This window comes from Copadichromis virginalis, linkage group LG18, assembly GCF_057382275.1.
Source record: "Copadichromis virginalis isolate Kocher_CV1m ecotype Utaka linkage group LG18, C_Virginalis_male_GT1.1, whole genome shotgun sequence".
Lineage (NCBI taxonomy): Eukaryota > Metazoa > Chordata > Actinopteri > Cichliformes > Cichlidae > Copadichromis > Copadichromis virginalis.
The window spans coordinates 7456133-7480694 of record NC_140635.1 but is presented as its reverse complement, the minus strand read 5'-3'; the positions used below and the strand labels follow the sequence as shown (position 1 = coordinate 7480694).

General features: G+C 40.7%; 1 protein-coding gene across 7 annotated transcripts in view; it reads right to left on the bottom strand.

Annotated features, from left to right (window-relative positions):
* pard3ab (par-3 family cell polarity regulator alpha, b) overlaps positions 1–24562 on the bottom strand; it is a 285627-nt gene that overhangs the window by 92114 nt on the left and 168951 nt on the right. For 6 of the 7 annotated variants that reach the window (XM_085439578.1, XM_085439579.1, XM_085439580.1 and 3 more), the window contains 4 exons: positions 23038–23268; positions 21675–21915; positions 9426–9554; positions 788–1063 (listed from right to left, as the gene is read on the bottom strand). In XM_085439578.1, coding sequence (XP_085295704.1) covers positions 788–1063; positions 9426–9554; positions 21675–21915; positions 23038–23268 — 877 coding nt within the window. The remainder of the gene's footprint in view (positions 1–787; positions 1064–9425; positions 9555–21674; positions 21916–23037; positions 23269–24562) is intronic. The other variant, XM_085439583.1, reaches the window with a different exon arrangement.

Genomic DNA, 24562 nt, shown 5'->3' with positions numbered 1-24562 from the left:
TGCTCTTTGCTGTGGAGTTGGCGTTTGGTTATGCGGGGGAGTCTCGTGGTGCCATTTGGCTGCTCTACAGAAACAAAACAGTGTCAATGACAAAGAGGCTCTTTATGTCAAGCCAGGGTGATTATTTTAAAAATGACTGACAGCTCTCAATTAATGAGACTGAAGGTTTGAGCTGCCAGTAGCTCAGGTAGTATTGTCCGTGGGAAGACAGGAAAATGATGGAAATGCAATAAAAGTGAAAAGGTGGCAATAAGGTGAAACCAACAAGAGCACAAAAGACAGTGAAAGAGAGGTAGAAAGGTCAAGAGAGACAGAAAAAGAGACAGATATTCAAAGGTTTCCATTCACTCACTGCCTCCCCCGAGTATTCCCACATCCCCCTGAGAGCAGCTCATGGTGTCTAGCAGTCGGCGAGCTGACATTTACCGCCTGCCTTCTGTTGCTGTGATTATTTTCTCCTCCAGGTGTGATAGCTAGCCTGCCGTCTCTGTGCAATAATGCCGCCTCAGAGTTACGAGAGCTGGGGAGGCGAGGCGGAATGAGACCTGGACAGACCTTTTACTGAAACACCACAGGTGAGCCGCACTTTGGAAGTACAGGTAAGAAGGTTGCTGAACTGTGACTGGCAGCCCGTCACCTGGCTTAGAGGGAAGTGGCTTCTGAGGGGGAATCTGACTCCAGAGGTATTCATGAATTAATTTTGCCAATACTAAAATAAATAATAGAGAAATGAAATAAAATCCACATGATTCACAAAACACTTGAAATGCATCAGTTCACTTCTTACCTGTCTGCAGACGGAGGTCGCTCGTTGCGCGCCTTGCTAACTTGGGTGTAGAGGGTATCGGAGTGCTGGTGCTGTGGATGGATGTGAGGGTGCTCATCACGGGGGCTGTGGGGGCGACTATGGCCACTGTCCATGGAGCTGTTAAGTTGGTTGATGCCAGCGTACTGGTGGTCCTCCTCAGAGGATCTCTCCGGCGATCGACTTATATCCAGAATCTCAGCGTAGTCTCGTTCCCTGGCCTGACGCTCCCTCAGCTCTCTGGTCTTAGCTTGGATCCTGATAGTAAAGATGATGTTGTTTATATTAAAATCCAATAACAATCTTGTGGTTGAAATGATCATATTAAGACATAATATTGCCGTTTATCCCAAGTAAAAATCTAGGCAATGTCTGATCAGTTGCATTTTGTACTTTTCCTTAAAAATCAAGGTTAAAAAAAACTAACCAGGAAATGTATTTATTATACATTTACTATTGGGTGATAGGTTTATCCATTGTGACCCACTGGCAGAAGCCTGGGGGCTGTTGTTGTTGTTTTTTAAAACTTTAAGGTGAAAAAAAAAGAGAAAAAAAAGGGATCTTATCTGCTAAACTTTGGCTCGAGGAAAAAAACTTTACTCTTTGGCTTCTTCTGGCAAGTGTTTGCTGGTTTACTCAAATTACATTTCTGGGTCCTAATGCTCCTTTATTTCAGTAAGCAAGCCCTGAAGCACCTTTTAGAGCCAATTCTTCTCTAATAAGATGGCTAATCTAAAAGGCATTACAATAAAGCAACATTCAGACCTGTATGAAAACAAGGACTGCATAATGGTTAGCCATAAGTTAGCTAGCTAGCTGAAGCATTTCCAAAACCACAACTGTGGATGTAAAAAAAGATGGAAAACTAAACACCAGTGATGTCTGCAGGGTTAATAGAGATGTGCTAAATGAGATATAATCTTCTAGCTCATAGGTAGCTCAAGAGCCATGGGTAGGCTTATGTAGTTGGGGAAGATGTAGAATAATTGCTCAATAAAAGTGCATGTCGAGTCCCCAATAGGCAGAGAGAAATGCCATCAAAGTTGAATAATTCTTCAACACAATTTTTGTGTCTTTTGGGATACAGTGGAACCCCGATTTATGAATACCCCATTTCATGAAAAATTCAAGTTACGAAGGCACTGAATAGCAATATTTCTGCCCGTGTTACGGCAAAATGCCCGAGTAACGAAATCCGCTGGCTCTGATTGGCTGAGCCTACAATGCCCACAATGCCTTCCGAATCATGTGACAACCCCTTGGCTTCCGTTCTTGCGCTTCGCTGTTCCACTTGAACGACGTATTGCTGTTCTAGTTAGCAATTAGCCTATAACCTATGGTTCAGCATCGCCTCACTCAAAACGCGCAATGGGTGCTTCGACTTACGAAAGACCCTCGGGAACGAATTCATTTCGTTAGTTGGGGTTCCACTGTATTTTGAACTTTTGGTTTGAAAAATTGAAGACATTTGAAGACAGCACTCTTTCAGAACAACAAACCCAATTCACTGAATAATTAATAATGCAAATAATACTTACTAGTAGCAGGTTCACTAATTATTTGCTTATTTTTAACTGCCAGGTTTCTCAGTATGATATTTTCAGTTGTCTGGTTTCCACTGGCCATTGACAGCAGCCAACTATAAATTGTAAATGCACACTGCAACTAAAAAAAAGAGAACGGATGTAGGGCTTCATGGAAAATTGGGATGGTGCCTTACTTTTTTCTTTATATATAAAAAAAAAAGTCCTGTAGCGTGTCCAATCTAGATGAGAGATGCTGTAAATCTCAGTCGTCACATTAACAAAACACCAGATGAACCATTGTAACATCTGCTGATTGGTTATTGCACTTTTTAACTTTCCATTACAAAACAGAGAGAAGATCTGGAGTCTATTATTTATGCAATTTTCCCCACTGAATAATACCATAAACAATGCATGACAATCTCTTGCCCCCAATAACACCTAGCACAAGGGAAGCATTTTGTATTCACAGAGTAGTGCTAATATATAGCTAACATGCTTTTCTCTTTCTTTCTCCCTCAACAACACATGCAGACACACATCTGACATCTTTCTGTCTGTCACGCACACACAAAAATCACACATTCGCTCTTTCTCTTCAGGCCATTATCTTGTGAATAACTGGCAATGCTATTTTCTATAGCGGGGGGACTACCTATCACGCAGCCCCCGTAATTACAGCCTTGCCAATTATCAGAGCTTTACAACTACCAATTATCATACTGCTCTCTTTTCTGCAGGCCTCTTTTTAATGGCAGTGGGAAAGTGAATGGGACAGGCGCCGTGGTGACAAGGTAGGGGGTGCAAGTGCACTGAAAACTCAGTGGGCTAAAATCTGAAACATTTCCTCCAGAAAAATTGCATGGTGTGCATAATGAAACAATAACTCTAATAACGAGGGCTCCCTACCGGAGACTACAAAATGTGTTAAAAAAAGAAAGAAAGGAAGAAAAAAAATCAAGGCCAAGTGGGCAGAAATGGTTCACTACTAAAAAGTAGGCTGTTAATGAACTTGATGGTTTCAACGGCTCCCCACTGAATCTGGTCAGGGGGTAGACAATCATTTGTGGCAAAAACGTACACTTATTCCAACAACTTAACTTGAAAGCTTGTGGAGTCGCACGCTGTGTCTTTGCTATTTGTGGACTCAGCGATTATCTAATAGCGCAGAAGGAAGTGAGGCCCTTGAGGGATCTATCTTTAAACCCAGAGGAAAAACTGTTTTCCATCAGTGAAACAGCAACAGCAGCAGAAGTAGTGGGAGCAACTACTGATTGTATGCACAAGCACAGTGGCTGATAAGATAAGGCCAGACATACCAATCCAACGCACGGCCTTTTCTGTGCAGCCCCTTTCCATAACAAGGCACTGCATGGGTCAACAAGGCCACTTGCTGAGTTAGGAGGATGCATCACTGAAACACTCGTGCTGTGTTGTGTGAAAAAGAAACTCTGAATTCTTATGAGCTTACGGATAAAACTATACTATCTTTACGTTTTGCTTCCAGGAAGTTAGACCTCCTTTACATTGTCAAACTTTTTCAAAACTATTCTTCCCACTTAGTTCTCTTGGTTTTGTAAAAGTCTTTCAATGTTTGTTTGTTTTTTTTAACGTTAGCTGGTTTTTCCTCTCGTATTCATTCGATTAACTGAAAGCATGGAGTATGTCCCTGAGGAAACTGGAGCCCTCAAAGACAAAAAGAAGACTTTCTACAGCAGATGAGAGTCATGTTCTTAATAAATATGAAGAAATCCAGCAAAGATGTGACACAGGACCTGAGAAATGACCTGGCCCTTCAGTTGATCCATCTCGTGTTGGCCAAAGACTCATCAGAAATGGCCTCAAAGGAAGAAGCCATTCATAACGGACCCTGACAAGGTGTGTCATATTACACAAGAACTGTACTGACATCAGTGGCCAGAGGTTTCACAGAGTGATGAACCCAAAATGGACATTTTTGGCTCAAGTTGTTATCAATCCAACAGTGAATGTCTACAGCCATCTGTAAAACATGACGGAAGGTCTGTCATGGTCCGGAACTGCATTTCAGCCGGTGAGATGGAGCTCTTGTCGAAACTGACAGAATTATGAACACAGGAAAATACGGCCAGATTTTGATCCACCATGCAAAACCATCTGGAAAGTCACTGATTAGCAACAGCTTCATTTTTTTAGCATGACAAGGATCCCAAACACGTTGCCAATGCAATGAAAGCATACCAGTATAGGAAAAAACACACAGTGGAACGCCATCAATCATGGATTGGCCTCCCCAGAGCCTGTGAGAGTTCAAGCTGTGGTGTTGGGGTTTGTTTTGTTTTTCTGCACCCATCTTTTTTCATCTACATAAGCTACATATACATGACCAATAGCTGTCATTGCCCAGAAAACAGCAAGGTGTCCAACTTTTCTGAATTACTTTTAAAGAGTGCAGGAAATGTTACTTTAAGACAAAGACCATGACTGTCTGTGTCAACATGACAAGCACTTAAAATGTTTCACAAACACAAATGCAGCGCTGACTGAAATGGGACAGGAAGGAAAACCACACTTCGCCATATCATTACTCTTAATCCCAAAATACCTGCATGTGACAAGGGTTTCTCGTAAACAAATAACCTTAATGACAGATGAAAGAACTCTTACCGTGTAGAGTAAATCATTAAGAAATCCAATGAGAGGTGGCAAAAGACCCAGAGGGGGAATAAAAACAATGTAGAGCAGAAAGAGAGGAAGAGGCGGCAGATAAAAGGGTATAGAAATGGCAGAATGGGATTTTATGGTAGAAGAAATTTTTGACAAGTGACCTTTCTACCACATCAAGCCAGAACAATGGTCCATTATGTGCTATTGTAGTCATTGTGTAACAAAGCGTTCTCTTACCGGTACTGCTGACACAACTGACAGACTACAGTGAAAGGCAGGAAATACATGAAGGGAGAAGGTCCAGCAGGACAAGATGGCTGCTGAAAGACGTGGAAATGTTCTGATTTAGCGACAACTAGCTGCAGTTGGTTTTAAAGCACTTGTGATTTTTGAAGGTTAATACTAAAAGTGTCTGACAATGCATGCCTTAAATATCCTTAATTCACACTTCTGTGTGAATTAAGGATATTTTTAGAAACACACACACACACACACACACACACACACACACAAAATGCATTGTACTTAGACTGACGCTGTTCATCTTGAACAAGAGTAGCAGTACTGAGCAAGTGTTGAGGTCAAGGGAAGTTCACTGTGACAAATTACTTCATATACAGCAAGTCTGTGGTATAGATTGAACTTGTAACCTCTGGTCATGTGACTGCTGTTTAAAACAGTTATGTCAGAGCATGATCTGATTTAGTCTACAGACGGCTAAGGCAAAACCTGCTGTGCTGCCCAACAAAAAACGTTTATCTGGACTGATCTGGAAAAAAACCCAACAATCAAACGATAGCCTGTGAGTTAGCACTTAGCGATGGTTGGAAGAAGGGTTTCCATTATAAAGGGGAAAAGACCTCTAGCATGATCAGAGGGGCAGCAAGGACAAAACACCAAATATAGGAAAAAACAGAAAAAATGTAACCATAAGCAGTATTTGTATATAGGGAATGAAAAGATGTAAGTGGAGAAGAAATGCTCAGTGCATCACGGAAAGACCCCAAGCAACCTGAGCCTATATCAGCATAACTAAGGCGATGGTTCAGGGTCACCTGACAGAGCGACAACTACAGGCTTTATCAAAAAGGAACATTTTAAAGCTGATCTTACTATACAGAGGGTGTCAAGTGGAAGCTTGTTCCACAACAGAGTGCTCTGTCTCCTAGTCTACTTTTAGAAACTTTAGAAAGTCTGACAAGTCTGAGAGCAAGGTGCTCTATTAAAACAGTACAATACTATGAGGTCTTGCATTAGTATTGCGAGTACAGTAATTTTAGTAAAGACGATTCGATTTAGATCAAGTAACATAATATAACGTAACAAATTTATGACACTACTGAACAGTTATTCGCATACCTGTATATTTATCTTTTCTTCAAATAGCCTCCACCAGTAGCGTACAATCTGAACTGTCTGTCAAGGTTTGTCTGTCTGCCTTGGGGCTAGGGTCCTTTGAGACCTGAGAATTAAACCTGTGAGGAAATCCATTCATCTAGTCAATCACAGCTGGATTAACCACAGCCTCTGGCAGTGGTCAATCGATACCTTCTGCAGTGAGGTGCCGAAGTTCCCAACGGAACCTCTGCAGAGCGGCTTGGCAATACAGCAAACTGGATCGTTGTTTAACACCAAGGTAGCCGCAGTCTGAGCATGTGCTCCGAGGGATCTCTCGGTCAATATCAGCATCTCTCAGCTTAAATATAAACAAGAAGCGTGTTTGTGTGAAAAAAACCCCCAACATGCCATCTTTACTTCTAGTATTTCTAGTATGACTTTTAATGAGACTTATGCTTTATCAGCTAGAAATAGGCTTGATAACTAATTCACATTTTATGATGCTAATAAATCAAGGTTAATATAGTTTAAAAATAATGTAACCTACATTTCATTTAACAGCACAACAAAAAAAAATCTAAGTTCTGTAAACTTCTACTTCTGTTTTGAGCTCAAAAAGCTTCACCTCTCTGAGAGTTGGAAATAAAAGCAAACGCAGTTTAATCTACTTTGAATCAGAACGTTATTGCAAAAGCATTACAGTAGGCTACATGTAATTTGTGTCATCCGTGTTTTTATGCATATGAAATAACATAATGGAGTCCTGAACAGGCTTAAATAGTCCAAGTTGTGTGTAACAAACACACGTGACTGTGATATTTAAGGGCAAGAAATAAGTAGCTAGTACTCATCTCTGAACAGACTCCAGTATTTACTTTCAGTGTATGGCAATCTCTTATTAAACGAAAAAGTGAGTCCGCCTTGTCTATCTTGAGTCTGTCTTGGACGGGATTAACACACAAAAGGACCAGTCTGAACTTTTAACTATATCCAGCATAACAACCAAATCATCTGACGTGGCCTTTGCGTTAACTTTAAACCAATTAAAAATAAAGACTCAGCCATTATCATATTATTAGACTATCTGCTCTGCAGGCGCAAAGGAAGACTACAAACCAAATTTTCATAATAAGCAACTGTGGGGAGTAATGACTCTTGCCCTACACCAAGAGCAAGGGATTTAATTAGCTGGCAGGGCTGTAATGGCCTTGGCATTTATAAACTGCTGCCCCCCCCCAAAAACCTGGCACTGTGCCTGCCTGACATTTCCTTTGGTGAGGAAAGAGTGGGTTGCAGTGGGAAAAGGACTTGCCACTTGAGGCTTTTTAGTTTTGGGCACCCACGTAGTAAAAGCAAAAGAAGGCACAGGTTCTTTAACCGTGTAGTCATTATTTAAACACAGAGACGATCGATTTATTAAACTGTTAAACAGAGAAAGCAGCTCTTTCAATTAATTTTTATGCAGCTTCATTCAGATTTTTCACACTAAACTGAAAATCCCGTGCTGCTTCAACCATCATTTTTTTTGGGCTCTGAAACTTTAGATGTAATAAAGATAATGGTTGTGCTACAGTTTGAGTCATCTTTACAAGTTAAATGATTACTGCGAGTGTTTTTTTTTTTTATCATGCAACCCACGGGACCTGTGAGCATGAGCTCGCTGCTGAACAGAGCTGTGCCTCCAGTGCTGCAGTGAGACTTTGCAAAGCAGTACTTTCTGTAGGTTCAGGTATGAAAAGCGGCTGAGCCTAGCAACAAAGCTGCTTAGCTGGCAACAGTGAGGTGAACCAAAGCCTGATGGCTGCTGTGAGTGAGATGCATGTCCAAACGAACCCTCTGAATCAGTCTTCTGATTCTAACTAAAAAAACCCAATACGTGTCCAACGAACTGATGCTCAAATATTGACTGTTCAGGTAGAGAACCTTGAAACTATAATAACGTGCTTAGCTGAGAACCAGAGAAAAGTACAGTAAAATGTGGACAATGGTGTCCACATACTTTTGAATAATTTGGGTTTGGCACTAAACATATTTTTCCCTGTGAGGAGACTTTGTCTGAGAATTTTTCTACATACGGTTTGTTTCAAATCTTTTCTTTTTGTGTTTTCACCCTGCAGAAGCTGGGTCTATAAATGTAAATGAGGAAGAGCTCAACTCACCTGCACTGAACTGCTGACTCAGCTAAATACTTATCAATTCAATTCAGTTCAATTTTATTTCACCGATTTCTAGAATCGATTCAATTCCGATTCACAAGGTCCCGGGAAATTTTGCCTCAGAGTCAGAAATATTATAATTCAGATCATGCATCAGTACATTTCCATATTTTTATATCTACAAAAAGAAAGCTAACACTTGCGAGACTTTATCAAAGGTGTAAGCATCACAGATGCCTTTGTGTCAAAGTAGCTGAAGATAAAACACAGAAAAACATGAAGGCAACTTTCCTGGCCTGAGATTTTATAAAAATATTCTGCAGTAGATCAAAAACAAAAGAAAACCATCAACATATGAACATTACCTGATGCTGCTGAAGTGAAGCAGAGCAAAGTTACAGCGGTTTTATTAGAGACACAGCTAAGCGTTTTGCACATCTGCATAATTTTAAAAAGTTTAAATTTGTTCAGTATTGAACAGCAGAAATGAGGCTTTCTTGTCGGAAGTACGTAAAAGAAAAAAAACAGCGGCCGACGTGTGCGTAATAAGCAAGTGAATAAAGAAAACTGATTTTTAGACGGGAAACTGTTCTTGAAGTACAGAGACAGAAAGAGAAAAAACAAGATTCACGGATTGAATCTTGTTTTTTCCGCTGAAACATCAGAATTAGCGAGCTGTCGGCTTTCAGCTCCGACCATGTCCGTGCCGTCAGGTGAGAAAGGCGACATCTCGCTGATTCTGATCCGTCGGCGGGTGCGCGCTCTGTGTTTACGTCTTTGTGCAGAATCCGTGTACTTGCTCTCATTTACTGTTTAGCTGTTTGGTGGTTGTTGAAATTTTGTGAGGTTTAACGTGAGATTCTGGCGTTTCGGGCAAAATAAATTAATATTAAAAAAATCGATTCAGGATTTTAATGAATCGATATCACGTTATCCAACCATAAGTTGCCTCACCTTTCTTGCTCCATCCTCATCTTCATGGTCTCCTCGTCCGACACCTGCGTCTCCTCTGGCCTCCACTTGCTGGAGCCTTTACGATCAATCTTTTCTCCCAGCCGCTCATCCTTTCGGTGCTTCCCAAACCTGAAGACATAAACAATTAATATCCACCACTTCATTAATGCTGCTATACTTCACTTTAATATTTTCTGTTGTATTCAAATTATGATTCGTCACAAGTTACTGCTGCAGTTGCATGACTAGACAGAAAGTCAGAAGCTACGGTGCAATTTCAAGAAACTCTTAATCAGCTAATGTGATGCAAAACTGTCGTCTGAAACACAGATGTGTCTGCCAGAACCTTGACAATAACCCGACTTTTACCAATACGGCTGAAATGTTGTCTGCGATCACAGAAACAGCCCACTGCTACGACTTAACAGTTAATCAAGCCCACAAATGAAGCATTTGAAAAGTAGCTCTCACAAATTCAAACCCAATTCAGTTCTTTTAAAGTTGTGGAGAAGGCGTAGACGCAGCCCATCACAGTAATTATATTCATAGGGAGGGAGTGACGATTCACCGAATAGGAGGCACTGCAAAGATATTTCAGCTTGATTGACTCAGTATAAAGCTGCAGCCTGTTGAAGAAATGACTTTGGCAGCACGCTCGCTTCGACAATGAACCGCCGTGATTATTCACAGGGAAATTGGTCCGCAGAGAATATCTACGACTTCGAAAGAGACAGCGCTGAGAAAAAACCAAAGAGGTGTGTCTGTGTGTTAATGAAAGAGGAAGACAGCGAACAAGAGGAAAAAAATGAACACGCACAAGAGAAACTCGTTGAATGAACCATTAAGACCGAAAACTAAACTATGGCGAAGAGCACAAAGACTACCTTGAAAGGAATGTGTGAGCGTCTGTGTGAGAAAGCTTCAGAAGAAAGAGCGATGGAAAAAAAGAAAGTGCAAACTCCAAAAGTAGAGGGCGCTTAAAGAATAAAGAGGATGAGTGTAAATTGCCTGAATATAAGTCCAAAAGAGAAAGAAGAAAAACACTTAGATGACAGGTACGTGAATTTGTGGTTTGCATGGAAATCAATACAGAAGAAAGAGAACTGAAAGCAATAAAAGTAAATACAAAAGTAAATCGATGAGAGAAGCACAAGAACCAACAAAACAAGCAAATGAAGCTGCACATAAAACCCAGAGGTGAGAGAGTGTAGGAGTGAGTTAAACACTGAAAAATAAAAGAGAAAGAAGAAAACGGCAGCGCGCGGGGGAAAAGGTAAGAGAGAAAAATAAATGAATGCAGGCCGGAGAGAAAAATGCATAATGCAAATTTAAATTAAAGTCATATGAATCGTGTAATTCTCTTTGTGGAAAAATACAATGAAATGAGACATGAAAAAAAGAAGAGTATGATAAAAAGTGTATGGAAATTAGTAAAAGATGTGGATCAAAGTCATAGTTCATTAAAAACATAAATAAACTGAGAGAGAAAAAAAAGACTTTCCAAGACTTTTTCTGTTTGTGGCGTTTTTAAGAAGTCGCTGATATATTGTTTATATTTCTACTAGTTTAGTAGCAGATATACCATAATTACATAATATGTGATGATACAGTTATAAATTTTGTTGTGATATAAAAACTCTAAGTGTCACAATATCACAGCTTTAGCGAGGCCGCGTGTTTATGTTCGGTGTACGCAACAGCAAGTCTGAGAGCGAGAGCAGAAATTCCTGATATGGCTACAAGACGGAAAAGCGGGACTGTAAGCATCTGGTTAAAAAGCTTGACCCAAGATACAACATCGCAGATATAAATTATATTTCAGGTTAATTATGTGACAATATTCTGCTGCTCCTGGCAAGTTATATCCTTACGCTGTTTTAGGTACTGTGAAACTAAAGAGTACCAAGGGTACTTTGATTAATGCTGTGTCCCTGCCCTTGCACTGCAACGCTGCTAGCATCTTGTTTCAGTAGATTCACAGACATTAAAAAAAAAGGAGAAACCGCTTCGATACCGCACGCTAGTTCAGCTGCACCTATAAAGGTGACATCATACAGGAAGGCATAGCTCAAACTGGTGGATCAACTTCTGCTCCACAGAACTAAAGCAGCAGTCCTCAACCTTTTTTGCGCCACGGAGCAGTTTAATGTCAGACAATATTTTAAGGTGTCGCGGATAAATACAACAAAATAAAATGATACGACCGAGACAAAAACTGTGGTACTTTGTAAATATAATAATAAACGTGAATTCAATGTGTAAATGTGTAACTTTATTAGCAGCGTCCTCCTGAAATGCGCCAACAACATTGAGAGTAACATCCTCCTCTCTGCCCCTTAATGCTCTCTGGTCGCTATGGTAACGCGTGAATATTTCTTTCAAAATAAAAGACACAACTACAACACAGGAAAAGACCCAGGGAAACCGAGTTAACGATAAAAACCCTGAAAACCATAAATTTCACAACTCTCGCGGCCCGGTACCAAACGACTGCGGTCCGTGGCCCGGGGGTTGAGGACCGCTGGACCAAGTACCGGGGTACAGTTAAATATGGGGTTGCATCATCCATATGCTCATAACATGTCAACTGGGTAAATGCTTGTGAACTTTCTCCACAAAATGAGTGAATAAATAAATTAAAGAAAAAGCAAGCTGCTTTCTGGTAAACGAGCGATCTGCTCAGAGTTCGACCCGCTTCCTGTCACATCTTTACCATCTAATACCCAACACAGACAAAATGCTTTGCAAATTAGTTTTTCACACTATCTATACAACTTCCCTTGAATGTTGTGCTAAGTACTAACCCCAAAGACAGCATATACTGATACCATGGAGTGTAGAAGACAAACAGAAAAGCTAAGAGACAGGAATGAGGAGGAAAAACTGCAGCTGGAGGGGGGAGGGGCGCAGACTAAGGGCCATTACTTGATTAATTTAACTACGGCTGTCTGAAATGCTCAGAGTGACAGCCTGCCGTTAATGCTAAGAGCAGGAGTGATCTATCACGGCGAGAGACGGTTGACACTTTCTCCACACCACTAACTTTCATTAACAGCCCCTTTTAAAAAACAGCCTTGTCATACACACACACAAACGCGCGCAAACACCCGCACAGTGTGATTTATGACTGAAAAGGAAAACTTTGAGGAGGAGACCGAGTATTAACCATGACACCAGGGCTTTTAATAATCTTATATTCCAGGCACAGTTAGGCCCACCTCGTGTTGTGAGTGCAACAGCATCGATAAAGAGGCTTTGACTGCTTTCTGCGGTTTGAAAAGATCACTTCAAAATGTCAGGGACTGAGCTGATTCAATTCAGCAGACCACCCGTGAAACACCGTTAATCCTTTTAATAGCACAAAAAGTGAAAACAAGTTTTTGGTAGCGTGCCGCAGTTTTTCGGGAACTCGCATAATCAGACGTGCGTGAGGAGCAACTCTAATTGCCAAGTAACTTGTTTTTGATTTCCACTGGGCAGAGACACACTATCAACCAGATGGTCATGAGCAAAACATCAACAACCAATGAATGGACTGACCTGATTTAATCGAATTACATCCACAGCTGAGGTGTACACCTTTAATTTTAAAACTAAGATTTTTAAGGCTGCCTTGGTGTCTTCTGTCACATCGAGGCCACATTTAGATTATTGCAAAAGTTTTCATCAATCCAACTTTTTTTCCTGATGTGAAATTACTCATATAAATTCATGTCTCCAAGGAAGGTGTTTCATCGGAATTTTTCAGTCATTTATTTCAATGATGGAACTGTTACACTGTTTTAAAATATTTTAATCAATCCAGCTGTATACTGAGTCTGCAGAATGCCTCACATTTGTCTTACACTATACACAGATTAACCATGGACTATATATATAAATATATATCCATATAAATGATCGATGTACCAACCCAGATGTCACCCGATGCGCCATTTGGCCCCATCTTAGTTTTTTAAGACCCAGAAGTGATTATATTTAGATGACAGGGTGGAATTTCCCCTCATCGAGCGAAGGCACAGCCATGATCCGCATGGGAACACATTTACAAATACTTGCATATTAGCTCTAAGTAACATAGAAACAGAAACGCATTAGAATTTCACTCACCATATCTGGTACACAGATTTATAGGAAGGACTGTTATTACAATTAACCACTAAGGATAAAATCGAGAACCAGTTCCCAGCAGTCCAATTCCTTGGAATTGTTCGTTTGCTTGGCTATCGATTCCGGTCATCGGTTGCATTTGCACACCAGGAGGAACAGTGGTACTTTCTACAGTGTGGATATGACATTACTTTTATTTTTATTGTACAAAAGTATGAATGCACGATGTTAAAGTGCAAACTAAGACAGAAACAGCTGCTAATATGCAGCTAATGAATCTTTGGCTCTTTATAAGCACCTGGACAGACAGCATGCTAATGCTAAGCTAGCCATAGGGATGCTAAAGCTGAGTGAATGCCGACCCCAGCCCAGCGTCCAGACCCTGAACTTCAACAGGTAACAAAAGAGCAGTGATGAGCAGTCAGGCTGCAGTCTTCGTGTTTCTAAAGTAGAATCACGAAGTGTTCTGTGTAACATGTCTAACTACTTTTTTTTGAGTAATGACCCCAACACTGGCCACAACAAAGAGGGTAAATACCTCCAACATGCACAAACATTTGACTACACAGCATGCAATTAATTTGCATGAATGTAATGTCTCTGCTTAGCGATGGTGGTGACCCTCAAAGCAGAGCCAATGAGAACCCAATGAAAATGAAGAAGAGAATAAAGAATCGAATCAAAGTGAAATCACTGAAAATACTGCCGCTTTCCTAAGCCCACTCATGCTGCATCACTGTTGGTGTAGCGTTGCAAGATTGAATACCATGTCTTAAGTTGCAGGAACACCCAGCACTACATGCAATACCTCAACATAAATATATTATTACAGCTACGACTATAAGGACCGCAATTATTAGCATTTTATCTTGCGGGCAGCAAAGTAACAGAGCACGATGCATTGACGTCCCTTCATCCATGACTAATCTTTCCTCGTCGCTGTTCAAGCCATCTCCGAGTCTAAGCTTGCTCCGCTTACTCGCACACAAACATGCACTAAAACCACTGCAAATTTAGTGTAGCCCTCAAATTTCTGGGCAATTACCACGTTCGCAGATGCCAAGCCCATAGACTGGGTGTTGCTTCTGTGTCCAAGTGATGATCAGAGAGCGAGAGAGGAGAGGAGCGGGAGAAAGGGGGAGGGAGGGCTACAGTTGGCGGGCCGCACTGTTGGCAGAGGCTGATGGTAATGATGCTTTGATTGGGACTGAGTGTGAGGCCTTCGAGACATGAGAGGGTCAGGCAGTGGCAACTCTGTTGATCACACACACGTGTGCGCGAGTGCGTACACAGACACACACACGGTCCTCCAACTTCTAAGGGCCTCCCTCTCTTGATCCACTCCTCCTACATGCTAACACATCAAAGCTCCCCGACACTCACAAACGCTGCCTCGCTCAAACACATGACACTCATCGGGAGCTCTTAACATGCTGTACAGCTACTCTTGGTCTCAAACTTCCCAATTCACAGAGTGACACAGACACACTTATAAAAACCTGTGCCATTGTTCTCCACACAGCCAGCCTTTGCCTTAAGTTTCATCACGACGTGTTGACACTGACTAATGGAATACATAAATTCAAATGCTTTTCCCCTCTTAGTAACATATTTGTTGCTAAATGCTCACTGCTGTGGTGTTCGCTAAACTGTAGCTCCCACATATCACCTTTCAGTCACACAATGTGGGTGTTGATGGGACTTTTTTTCCTCCTTTGGATTTTCTCTTTATGCTTATTTTGGAATCTGGATGTGGTATTTTTTTTGTGTGTCTTTTAGTAAAAAAGCTACATGTACGCTTTTCCTGCTCTGTTCAGATATGATATATATTCAGATTAGGTCTCTACCAGTGTCATTTATCTAAATAAACAACAAACTGTGATGTAAATAATACACTTTATTAATTTTCCTCTTAGATACAATACTTTCTTGCCCAGTAGTATGAATTATAAGACACAACAGTTTAAATATATTTATATTTTATATTTTGATGAAATTGGAGGAATTACTGTTTAAACTTAAAAATTTGCATCCATAAAATGAACCGGTCCCCTCAAAATTTGAACTTCTTCAGGAACTTGCTTCAATATCAAGTTTACTGAAGCCAAACTTTCTGGGATGTGCCCTTTAAAATTAGTATGAGGTCCAGATTACACACACAGACAGATGGATTGAATGCATCTCACATCATTATTTTGGGGCACACAGCTGTCTCGGCCAGTAAACACTGGGCGTGGATCAAACAGGCAGCCAGACGGCGTTTTAATGGACCAGATCTGATGTGGGCAATATTGAGCCAATCAGAGCAGGATAACATTGATGCTTTGACAATACACGCCAATCATTAACATATGGCAGGATAAGAAGGAAAGTAGCGCTAAGTCGGTGTGAATGCATGTGCATCTGTAAGAAAGGAAAGAAGATTACTGCAGTGTGCGGTTGTCTGTGACCGAAATTGTACGCGTGAGCTTCCCTGTCACTTTAAATCCAAAAGCCAGCATGTATTTGCAGCTTGTGCATATCTATAAACCTCTGCATGTCAGTATGTGCAATGCATATCTTCAAGTACGTGTATGTTGGAGCTAATTAGGTCAAATTAATATAGTGGGATTATTTACAGTATTTGTCGATGTGTATAACAATGTAGCGTTTATATGCAACTATTGTCTTACTGCACTGTCTCAACCCCTGATCCCCCTTTTCTGTACTTTGCATTTTACTCCTATGTTTTGAGGATTAAATATTATATATCACATTAACTATATTCTGTAGTGTTACAGTGGATGTATTAGTGGACAGCATGATGCCCAAAAAAAGGCTTAAAGTTTAATTTAAGCTCCATATGAGACTTTCCTGCTCCTAATTCTGTATGATGTCACCGAGAGGGGATTTTCTCAATATGGTCATCTCAGGAACACGCCCCTCTGTTTGTAAGGGGCAGCCAATCAGAACAAAGCTGGCTTAAAGAGAGATTACAATGGCTCGTTTTAGGCCCTGCCCAGTTTGAGATAAATAAAGATAAGCTTAAACCTTAAATTATACAAAGTTATTACAGTACCATCTCAGTGAAAAGAACAACTACTAGCCCAGCCTACCTGCAAAAACTCCCTGAAACACTGAGCAAGAGGATCTTATTGTTTAAAGGGCAGTATCACCAAATATTTATCTGAATTTTCACGTCTTTTATTTATTTTTCTGTTTAAGTTGACTGATAGCAAAAACAAATTTTTGAAAGCATTCTAATGTTAATTTTTGGTTCTCCATTTTATAAACTTGATCTATAAATGTTGACCGTTCACTGTTAAAATTCCCCTCAAATCCACATAATCCACTCCCCTTCCCCCACCCTCATGAGTTTAAAGCTCCTTTTATTCTCTCATCTACTTTTTATTTCAAAAGATTGCGTTTGTCTTTCGCTACCTGTTGCTCCAAACCCCGTCCTTCTTTTGCACATATTTTCGTTATCTCCTCATCTCTGTGGACCTCATTATTTCTCCCCATCAAATATTGATACTCTGTCTGATATACTCGCTGTTTTCCAAATCTGTGTCACTGTCACTTTGGTCAATATAACAGACAGATAAAATTACTGGCAAGATCTAAAGCTTTCCAACAAATCGGATGAGAAGACCTGCAGACCAAACGACCTGTACTCCAATAGTAACTAGAAAAAATTGCATTTCCTGCGAAAATGCTGTGTGGATGCCTTACGCTGAAGATTTCTGCTGAAAAAAGCAGAAAAAGTTGAAAAAACAAAAAACATTGCCCTGAGCGAGATTCGAACCTGGCCTTTCTGATCTATAGGCGGCGTCTCACCTTACTGGACCAAACTGATTCTTACAAAGAAGAGGTGGAGAGACTGACAATTCTGGTGAAATTAGCAGAAGCTGCTTAGTATTGTGCTAATAAGAGGTGAAAAGGCTAAACATTTAGCAGAAAAGAGGTGAATCAGAAGAAGTTCTGCTGAAAAGAGGTAAAGAAGCAAAAAGATGAGTTGAAAAGAGGTGTAGAAGTGCTTGCTGAAGATGGCTGTATGTGTAATGACACACTGGAGAGTGTCAAGAAAGCAGAGCGCATGCAAGCAGGGAACATGTGTAGCAACTGTCACAGGTAGGATTCGAAACTCTGCCCCCGGGTCTCACGGCAGCTGCCCTACCCTCTGAGCCAAATGAGTTCTGGTCTCAAGCAAATATATGATGAGAGAGAAAATGTGCACTGTGGAGCAGAAGCTCAAATTAGCAGAAAAGAGGTGAAGAGGAAGAACTTTGTTGTGAAATGAGGTAAAGAAACTGAAATTTGTGCTTAAAACAAGTGAAAAAGCTGAACTCTGAAATCCTGCTAAAACAGTAGTAGAGGCTGATATTTTTCAGCTACTCACTGAGCCAAACTGGTTCTCACGTAACTGAAAAAAGGTGGAAAAGCTTAAAATTCTAATGAAAACAGCAGAAGAGGCTAAGTGCACTGTGGAGCAGGAGCTCTAATTAGCAGAAAAGAGGTGAAGAGGAATAATTTCTGCTGAAAAGAGGTAAAGAAGCAAAAAGCCGAGTTGAAAAGAAGTGTAGAAGCAGAAGTGCTTGCTGAAGATGGCTGTATGTGTAATGACACACTGGAGAGTGTCAAGAAAGCAGAGCGCATGCAAGCAGTGAACATGTGTAGCAGCTGTCACAGGTAGGATTCGAACCTCTGCCACCGGGTCTCACGACAGATGCCCTACCCTCTGAGCCAAATGAGTTCTGGTCACAAGCAAAGATATGATGAGAGGGAAAATGTGCACTGTGGAGCAGCAGCTCAAATTAGCAGAAAAGAGGTGAAGAGGAAGAACTTTGTTGTGAAATGAGGTAAAGAAACTGAAATTTGTGCTTAAAACAAGTGAAAAAGCTGAACTCTGAAATCCTGCTAAAACAGCAGAAGAGGCTGATATTTTTCAGCTACTCATTGAGCCAAACTGGTTCTCACGTAACTGAAAAAAGGTGGAAAAGCTTAAAATTCTAATGAAAACAGCAGAAGAGGCTGAGTGCACTGTGGAACAGAAGCTCAAATTAGCAGAAAAGAGGTGAAAACAGCAGAAGAGGGTGAGATTTGTGCTGATAAGAGGTGAAACTGCGGAACCAATCAGAGGTACTGCTTCTGTCTGCTTCATCAGGCTGTGTACTTGTATGTATTTCTGCCATAGACTGTTAACCAGAATCTGAGGTCCATATTAGAAAAGCTGCTAAAATCATTAAACTTTGCAGAATTGTAATAAATTATCAATATGAATTACCGGTCTGTGATAGTGTATAAATTTGTAGTTAAAAAAAAAAACATGTGGGCCAAGGTGGAATCGAACCCACGACCTCTGGTCTGAAGAGCGGTGTCATTACCAATCGCGCCACCTCTAAGGGGGCGGGCGCTTTGAAAAAAAGGGTGATGAGGAGTCAGAATTAGATCGCGGTGAGACGCGAAAAACGCCGTTTTTTGGAGTTACAAAACGTCGTGTAACTCAAAAACTAGGTGGGATAGAAGCATAATTCTTGCACTGGGTGAATCAGCGGACTTTGGTGTACTTTGACTGCGATTTACATAGCTCTTTGTATCTCCGTCGCGGAGATATGACGAGAGAAGAAACGGCTTCATTTTCGGAATTTGAAAAATGAGAGGAGGACAGATTTCCACCCCTCAAACAAGTCTAACTCATCTCAGAACGGTAATAGGTGAGAAAATAATTCTTGAATTGTGAGTGTCAGGAGTGTCTGAAGATATACAGGGACAAGCCTCATGTCTTAACTTTGCTTCGTTAAGGAGATATGACGATTTGAAAATGCCTTCAGTTTCAGTATTTCAGCTCTGAGTTTCACAACCTCCCCATAGACTTTGAATGGGGAGTTTTTAGACCATGTGTCACTTCGAGGCAAATTGTGAAAAAAACGTAACTCTCACAATAATTATAGTGACACTGTCTTAAAGCCAGCAAAAATACCTACGTTTTGATGTATAATTTGTGGAAGTTGAGTGGAAATTGAGCGAGTAGCAAGGAGTTGTTCAGACATGAAGAGAAAATTCAGAACGGACGAGTGTGCAGTGGGAGTTAATTGCATAGCAACCATAGCAACACATGTATTTTCTGAAAAATCACAAAGTTGTAACTGAAAACTTAAAGAGTCATTACATGAAAACGGTAACAGATATGAAAAAGCTGAATCACACAGGAATAGCCCAATCATCTGAGAACGTTTTAAAGTTTGAATGGAGTTTCTAGGTGAAAGTATGAGGAAGTAGTTAAGTTTCAAAGACAAGCAAGTTTTAGCAGAATTGTAGAAGTTTCCCATTCATTTCAATGGGACAAATTAAAGGAAAAAAGTGTAATATTTTAAAAAGTATAATAGTAATAAGTACCAAAAGATATAGCAGTCGAAAGCAGAAATAGCAGAACAGTTTAGAGTTTGAATGGTAAAAATCGGCTGAAAACTGAGGGAGTAGTTAAGCGGCAAAGAAACGGAGCAACTAGAATAATAAAGGATAAAGAATAAAGAGAAACAGGATCTCAATAGTGTGGATGCCTACGGCATCCACCCAATGAGGATTGGGACAGAGAAAGGGGAGGGAATATGTAGACAACACGCTAATGAGAGGTGCGTTTGTGTGTGCTGTTTAGCTATAAGAGAGCATAACAGTTGTAATATCAGAGGCTGAAAAGAAATTAATTAGAGGGAGATAAACCACAAAGGTCAAGTTGTCTGGGAGTCTAATTAAGGTTTCCTCAGACTATTTAGCAGTGCCACGGTTGTATAACAGGCTTGTCAATCGTCTCCATTATGCAGGTCTTTCTGTTCTACCATGCGTTCCAAAAATGAGGCGAAATGTTACATCTGTCTAAAAAACAACAATAAAAAAAACAAAGTTCAGTTTGTCCATGTCTAGACCTATAATGAGTGATTTAAGGTTCTTGCTCTTCACGCAGGCAGACAGAACACAAAGCTCACTTAATGAGGCGGTATCAACTGTTCACGGCATCGATCACTGTGGCTTTGACACGAGCTCTGATATTGAACATCAGATATTGAACTGATATTGATTCTCTCTTTTTCCACTCTTAAAAAGTTACGGAGGCGGGGTACAGGACACAGCAACCCTCAAAGACATGACGTTTTTACACCCAAATGAAAATCATCTGCTGCCGTCGTGCTTTTATTAAGGGGACAAGCGCACACGTTGGAGGCAGATTTGTCTGCTACACAAGGCAAAACACAAGTTACAACACCTCAAGATAAAATATGAACACACTGTGTACGGTGGCCCTGAGAGGCCAAACGGACTGCAACTTAAGAAAACAGCAGTAATAAGAAAAACGCTGCAAAAGCACACAAAACACAACGGAAATAGGAAAAAACTAATTTCCAAAAGCACAAGGGGAGTGTTTCTGGGGAGACAATAACCCAACGGACCACTTGCAGGAACCAAAATATGCTAAGAATTATGCTGGGAGACACTTAAAAGAAGTGGAGGATCTATCGGTTTTGTGTGGAAAGAAAAGATGAGAGGCAAGTGTGTTAGCCTAACTATTATCTTAAATGCCCCTTGGAGATAAATAAAGTTGTTTTAAAAATCCGTCATCAGTATTGTATGAATCGTGATAAAACAAACAAGTTTTGGGTTCCTGCAACTGGTCCGTCAGGTTATTGCCTCCCCAGAAACACTCCCCTTGTGCTTTTGGAAATCTGTTTTTTCCTATTTCCGTTGTGTTTTGTGTGCTTTTGCAGCGTTTTTCTTATTACTGTTGTTTTCTTAAGTTGCAGTCCATTTGGCCTCTCAGGGCCTCCGTAACTGAGCGATTATGTTTTGCAATTTGTTCTCAGGCAAAGTTGAACAAAAAAGTAAAAATAGTAAAATAATACAAAGAAAATGCAAGTGTGTGTCTGACTACATACACAGATTCAGTCCATAAGATGACCCTAGTTGCATTATAAGCTCACGAGCTTAAATCTGTTTGCATATATTAAAAATATTGACATTGCATGCACAGAAATTTCTTTAAAACTAAACTGAACTTTGTAAAATTTAATGAGGACTAGTCTGCTTCCAGCTCTGATTGCTATTTAATGAAACCATAAAGTCTTTGATTAGTTACTGTTACTCTCTTCAAAAGTTTTAAAACTTTACCTGAACATGTCCCCGAGTCCCTTCAACATCCCCTTCTTAGGTTTTCCCTTGTCCTTCTCCTTCCCTCCCTCTGGCTTCTTCTTTTCCTTCCCTCCCTTGTCTTTGTCCTTCTTCTTCTCCTCTTTGGTGCGGTTTGTGCCGTTGACCAGTGGCTTTTCGGTAATCGACAGCGGCGTCTGGTCCGCTACTGTTGACACAGAGTCTCTCCCCGACCGTGAACTCTCCTCAGTGTCCTCCTCCACTAAAGGAAGGGAGCGATAAAAACAGAAGACGACAGGGGAAGAAAATTGGAAAGGAACGGAGAAAGCGTTCGTGTTAACCATTGAACAGGTAAGTTTTAAGATGGACTGTAGCACATGTGAAAATCAATAACCTTAATAAATGAAAATCTATAAGTCATAAACGCGCAATTATGTCTCCTAAGCACCAAGAGACTAATACAATTTAAATACATATTACAAGTGCTTAAAGAGCTCTGCTCTAAAACGAGACAGAAACCATTAGAGACTATTAGACACAGATTTATGGTGAACGGCGACACATTTGTAGAGTTTTATGACACTATGGTGTGGTACGCTACCTAAATTACATAATCTTCATACTTTTGCAATACTGCGGTTATTGAATCGTTAATGAGTCATTGGACAATCAGCACATCAGATTAAAGATACAGTAGGTACACTGCTGTCTCATTCTCAGTTCTTATATTTGGATTGTTTAGTTCATGATTACACAGAATAAAAAGACTAAAGCAAAGAAGGAGGATTGTTTATCAGGTTACCCTGTGTAATCTTTACCTAAATTGACTTAACACTGCTCAAAAAGTAATGTATGCTTGAGAGGTTTTGAGACATTTTGACTTTTACTATAAATTAAAAAGCTGTTTTTTTTATATATAGCAGTTTAAAATTTGAACAGATTTCCCAAAAGATGGAAGCTCCTCTGTCGACTCCACATAAGCTGCCCCTTAGTGACACTGTGACCCTGTGATATCTGATACAGTGCAGGTTACATCCTGACTCACCCATATGCCATTGCCACAAGCAGTGATAATATCAGCTGCCAGATATTGAGCATTAGTCAGAATGCCATCACTCCCATGCACAAGCATGAAAGCCACCTCAAAATTTTAGGTACTGACACTTCATCCGTTTCAATAATGATCCCTGCTGGGAATCATCATTGCTGTTCGTGCGAGTCGGCATCATTTCAGTAACCCAATGCAATGCCACATAACATTTCACATGACACAGTGTAGGCGAAGGAACCGCCCGGTTAGGGGGACAGCGTGGTCACTGTGGGAATCAAACCTGTGATGCTGCGAAAAGACGGTCACATTAAAATGGTCCATTTGATGCCTTACATGTCTCCATGCCCTCGTCGTCCTCTTCCGTGGCGGCCGGTCGGTCGTAGGATTTGTCGATGGCTGCTCTGAAGCTTTCGTTACAGCCCCGCCCCCTGATGATACGAGGGCGAGGCCTGTGGAAGGGGACGTCCCCGTTCAGAGTTACCTCTGCTACTGCTGTCTGGAGACTCTCGAGCGAGCTGGACTTCTTTAGGCCCAGCGATGGCCCCACGTCTTTTGTGGAAGAACCTGATGGGGGATATAGCGGTACGGAGTGAATGAACAAACAACTCTGACCAAGACCTCTCCATCCACAGCAGAGGCCTTCAAGCGACCCCATTAATGCTTTATAGTATCGTTTATTGTACTATACACTAGAATGGATCTCTATGCTGACATATGAGGATATAAGTTTAGCATACAGGCAACACATAAACTACCATCTTATTTTTAGTTAGCACAGACCTTAAACACTTAAAGCTGTAGGCTAATGATAGTTATATAAGAGCAGATGCATGCTGGTGCAATAAGCATCCGTTTTACGTCCAATGGATGCATGATCTGATTAGTCGACTAATCGCAAAAATAATCGGTGACTAGTCGACTATCAAAATAATCGTTTGTGGCAGCCCTATTTGTAGTGTAGCTCTCATCATCCTTTACTTATCCATGTGTACCACATCTGTATAATGCCTGCATAGCAGCTTTTTTGACACTTTCAAAACAACAAGCAGCTGACTCACAGTCTCCCACTATCTAAAAACATTTTAGCCATGAGCAAAAAACAGCTCGCTACGTTATCGCTTTAGGAGTGATCACAAGACTGTTCGTGGACTCCTGCCATCAGAGGAACTGATGACCCAGAGGATTACTTTTGATGGCAATGTCCCTGCAACAATATGGAATTAGAGGTGGTACATTAAGCAGCTACTGTGGCTACATAGAGCTGATGCTATAATTAACTTTGACTGCATGGTCACAGTAATCAGAACAGTTGGAAACTTGAACGCTGATTTCAAACTAACAAACAAGGGCTGAGTGTGAGCTGCTGGCTTTTGTTCTAATGTGCAACCACATCATGTCTTTTATGTTAGACGTAGGAGTCATGAGTCCTGTTTTGCTTCAATCATGAATGGATTTTGTCACTAATGCTGCCTTGTTTCCTCTGATCCTGCTGACCAGGCAATCTTTTTTAGAAGATAAGGTAACAGAGTTGTTGTGGAAAATTTAAAGAGTAGACAACTGTGTTTAAAATATGCTGAAGGACAACGGATGGCGAATGATGATGCAAAGGATATGAAACAAAAACAGGAGTTATGTGAGAGGATGACTTCAGAGGACGGACGTAGAGGATGGGCGTGTTCGTTTTTCCCACCGTAAACACTGACTCAGCAACGTCACACATGTTTAACAACAGCAGCACACTAAAGCTGTCCAACTATGACCTCAGACTCTTCCCCAGTGTGTCCGCTTTGATTTTATGTAGCCGCAGTACTGTTGTGTATAGTACGTGAGTTATTTATTTATTTATTTTTCGCAGTCT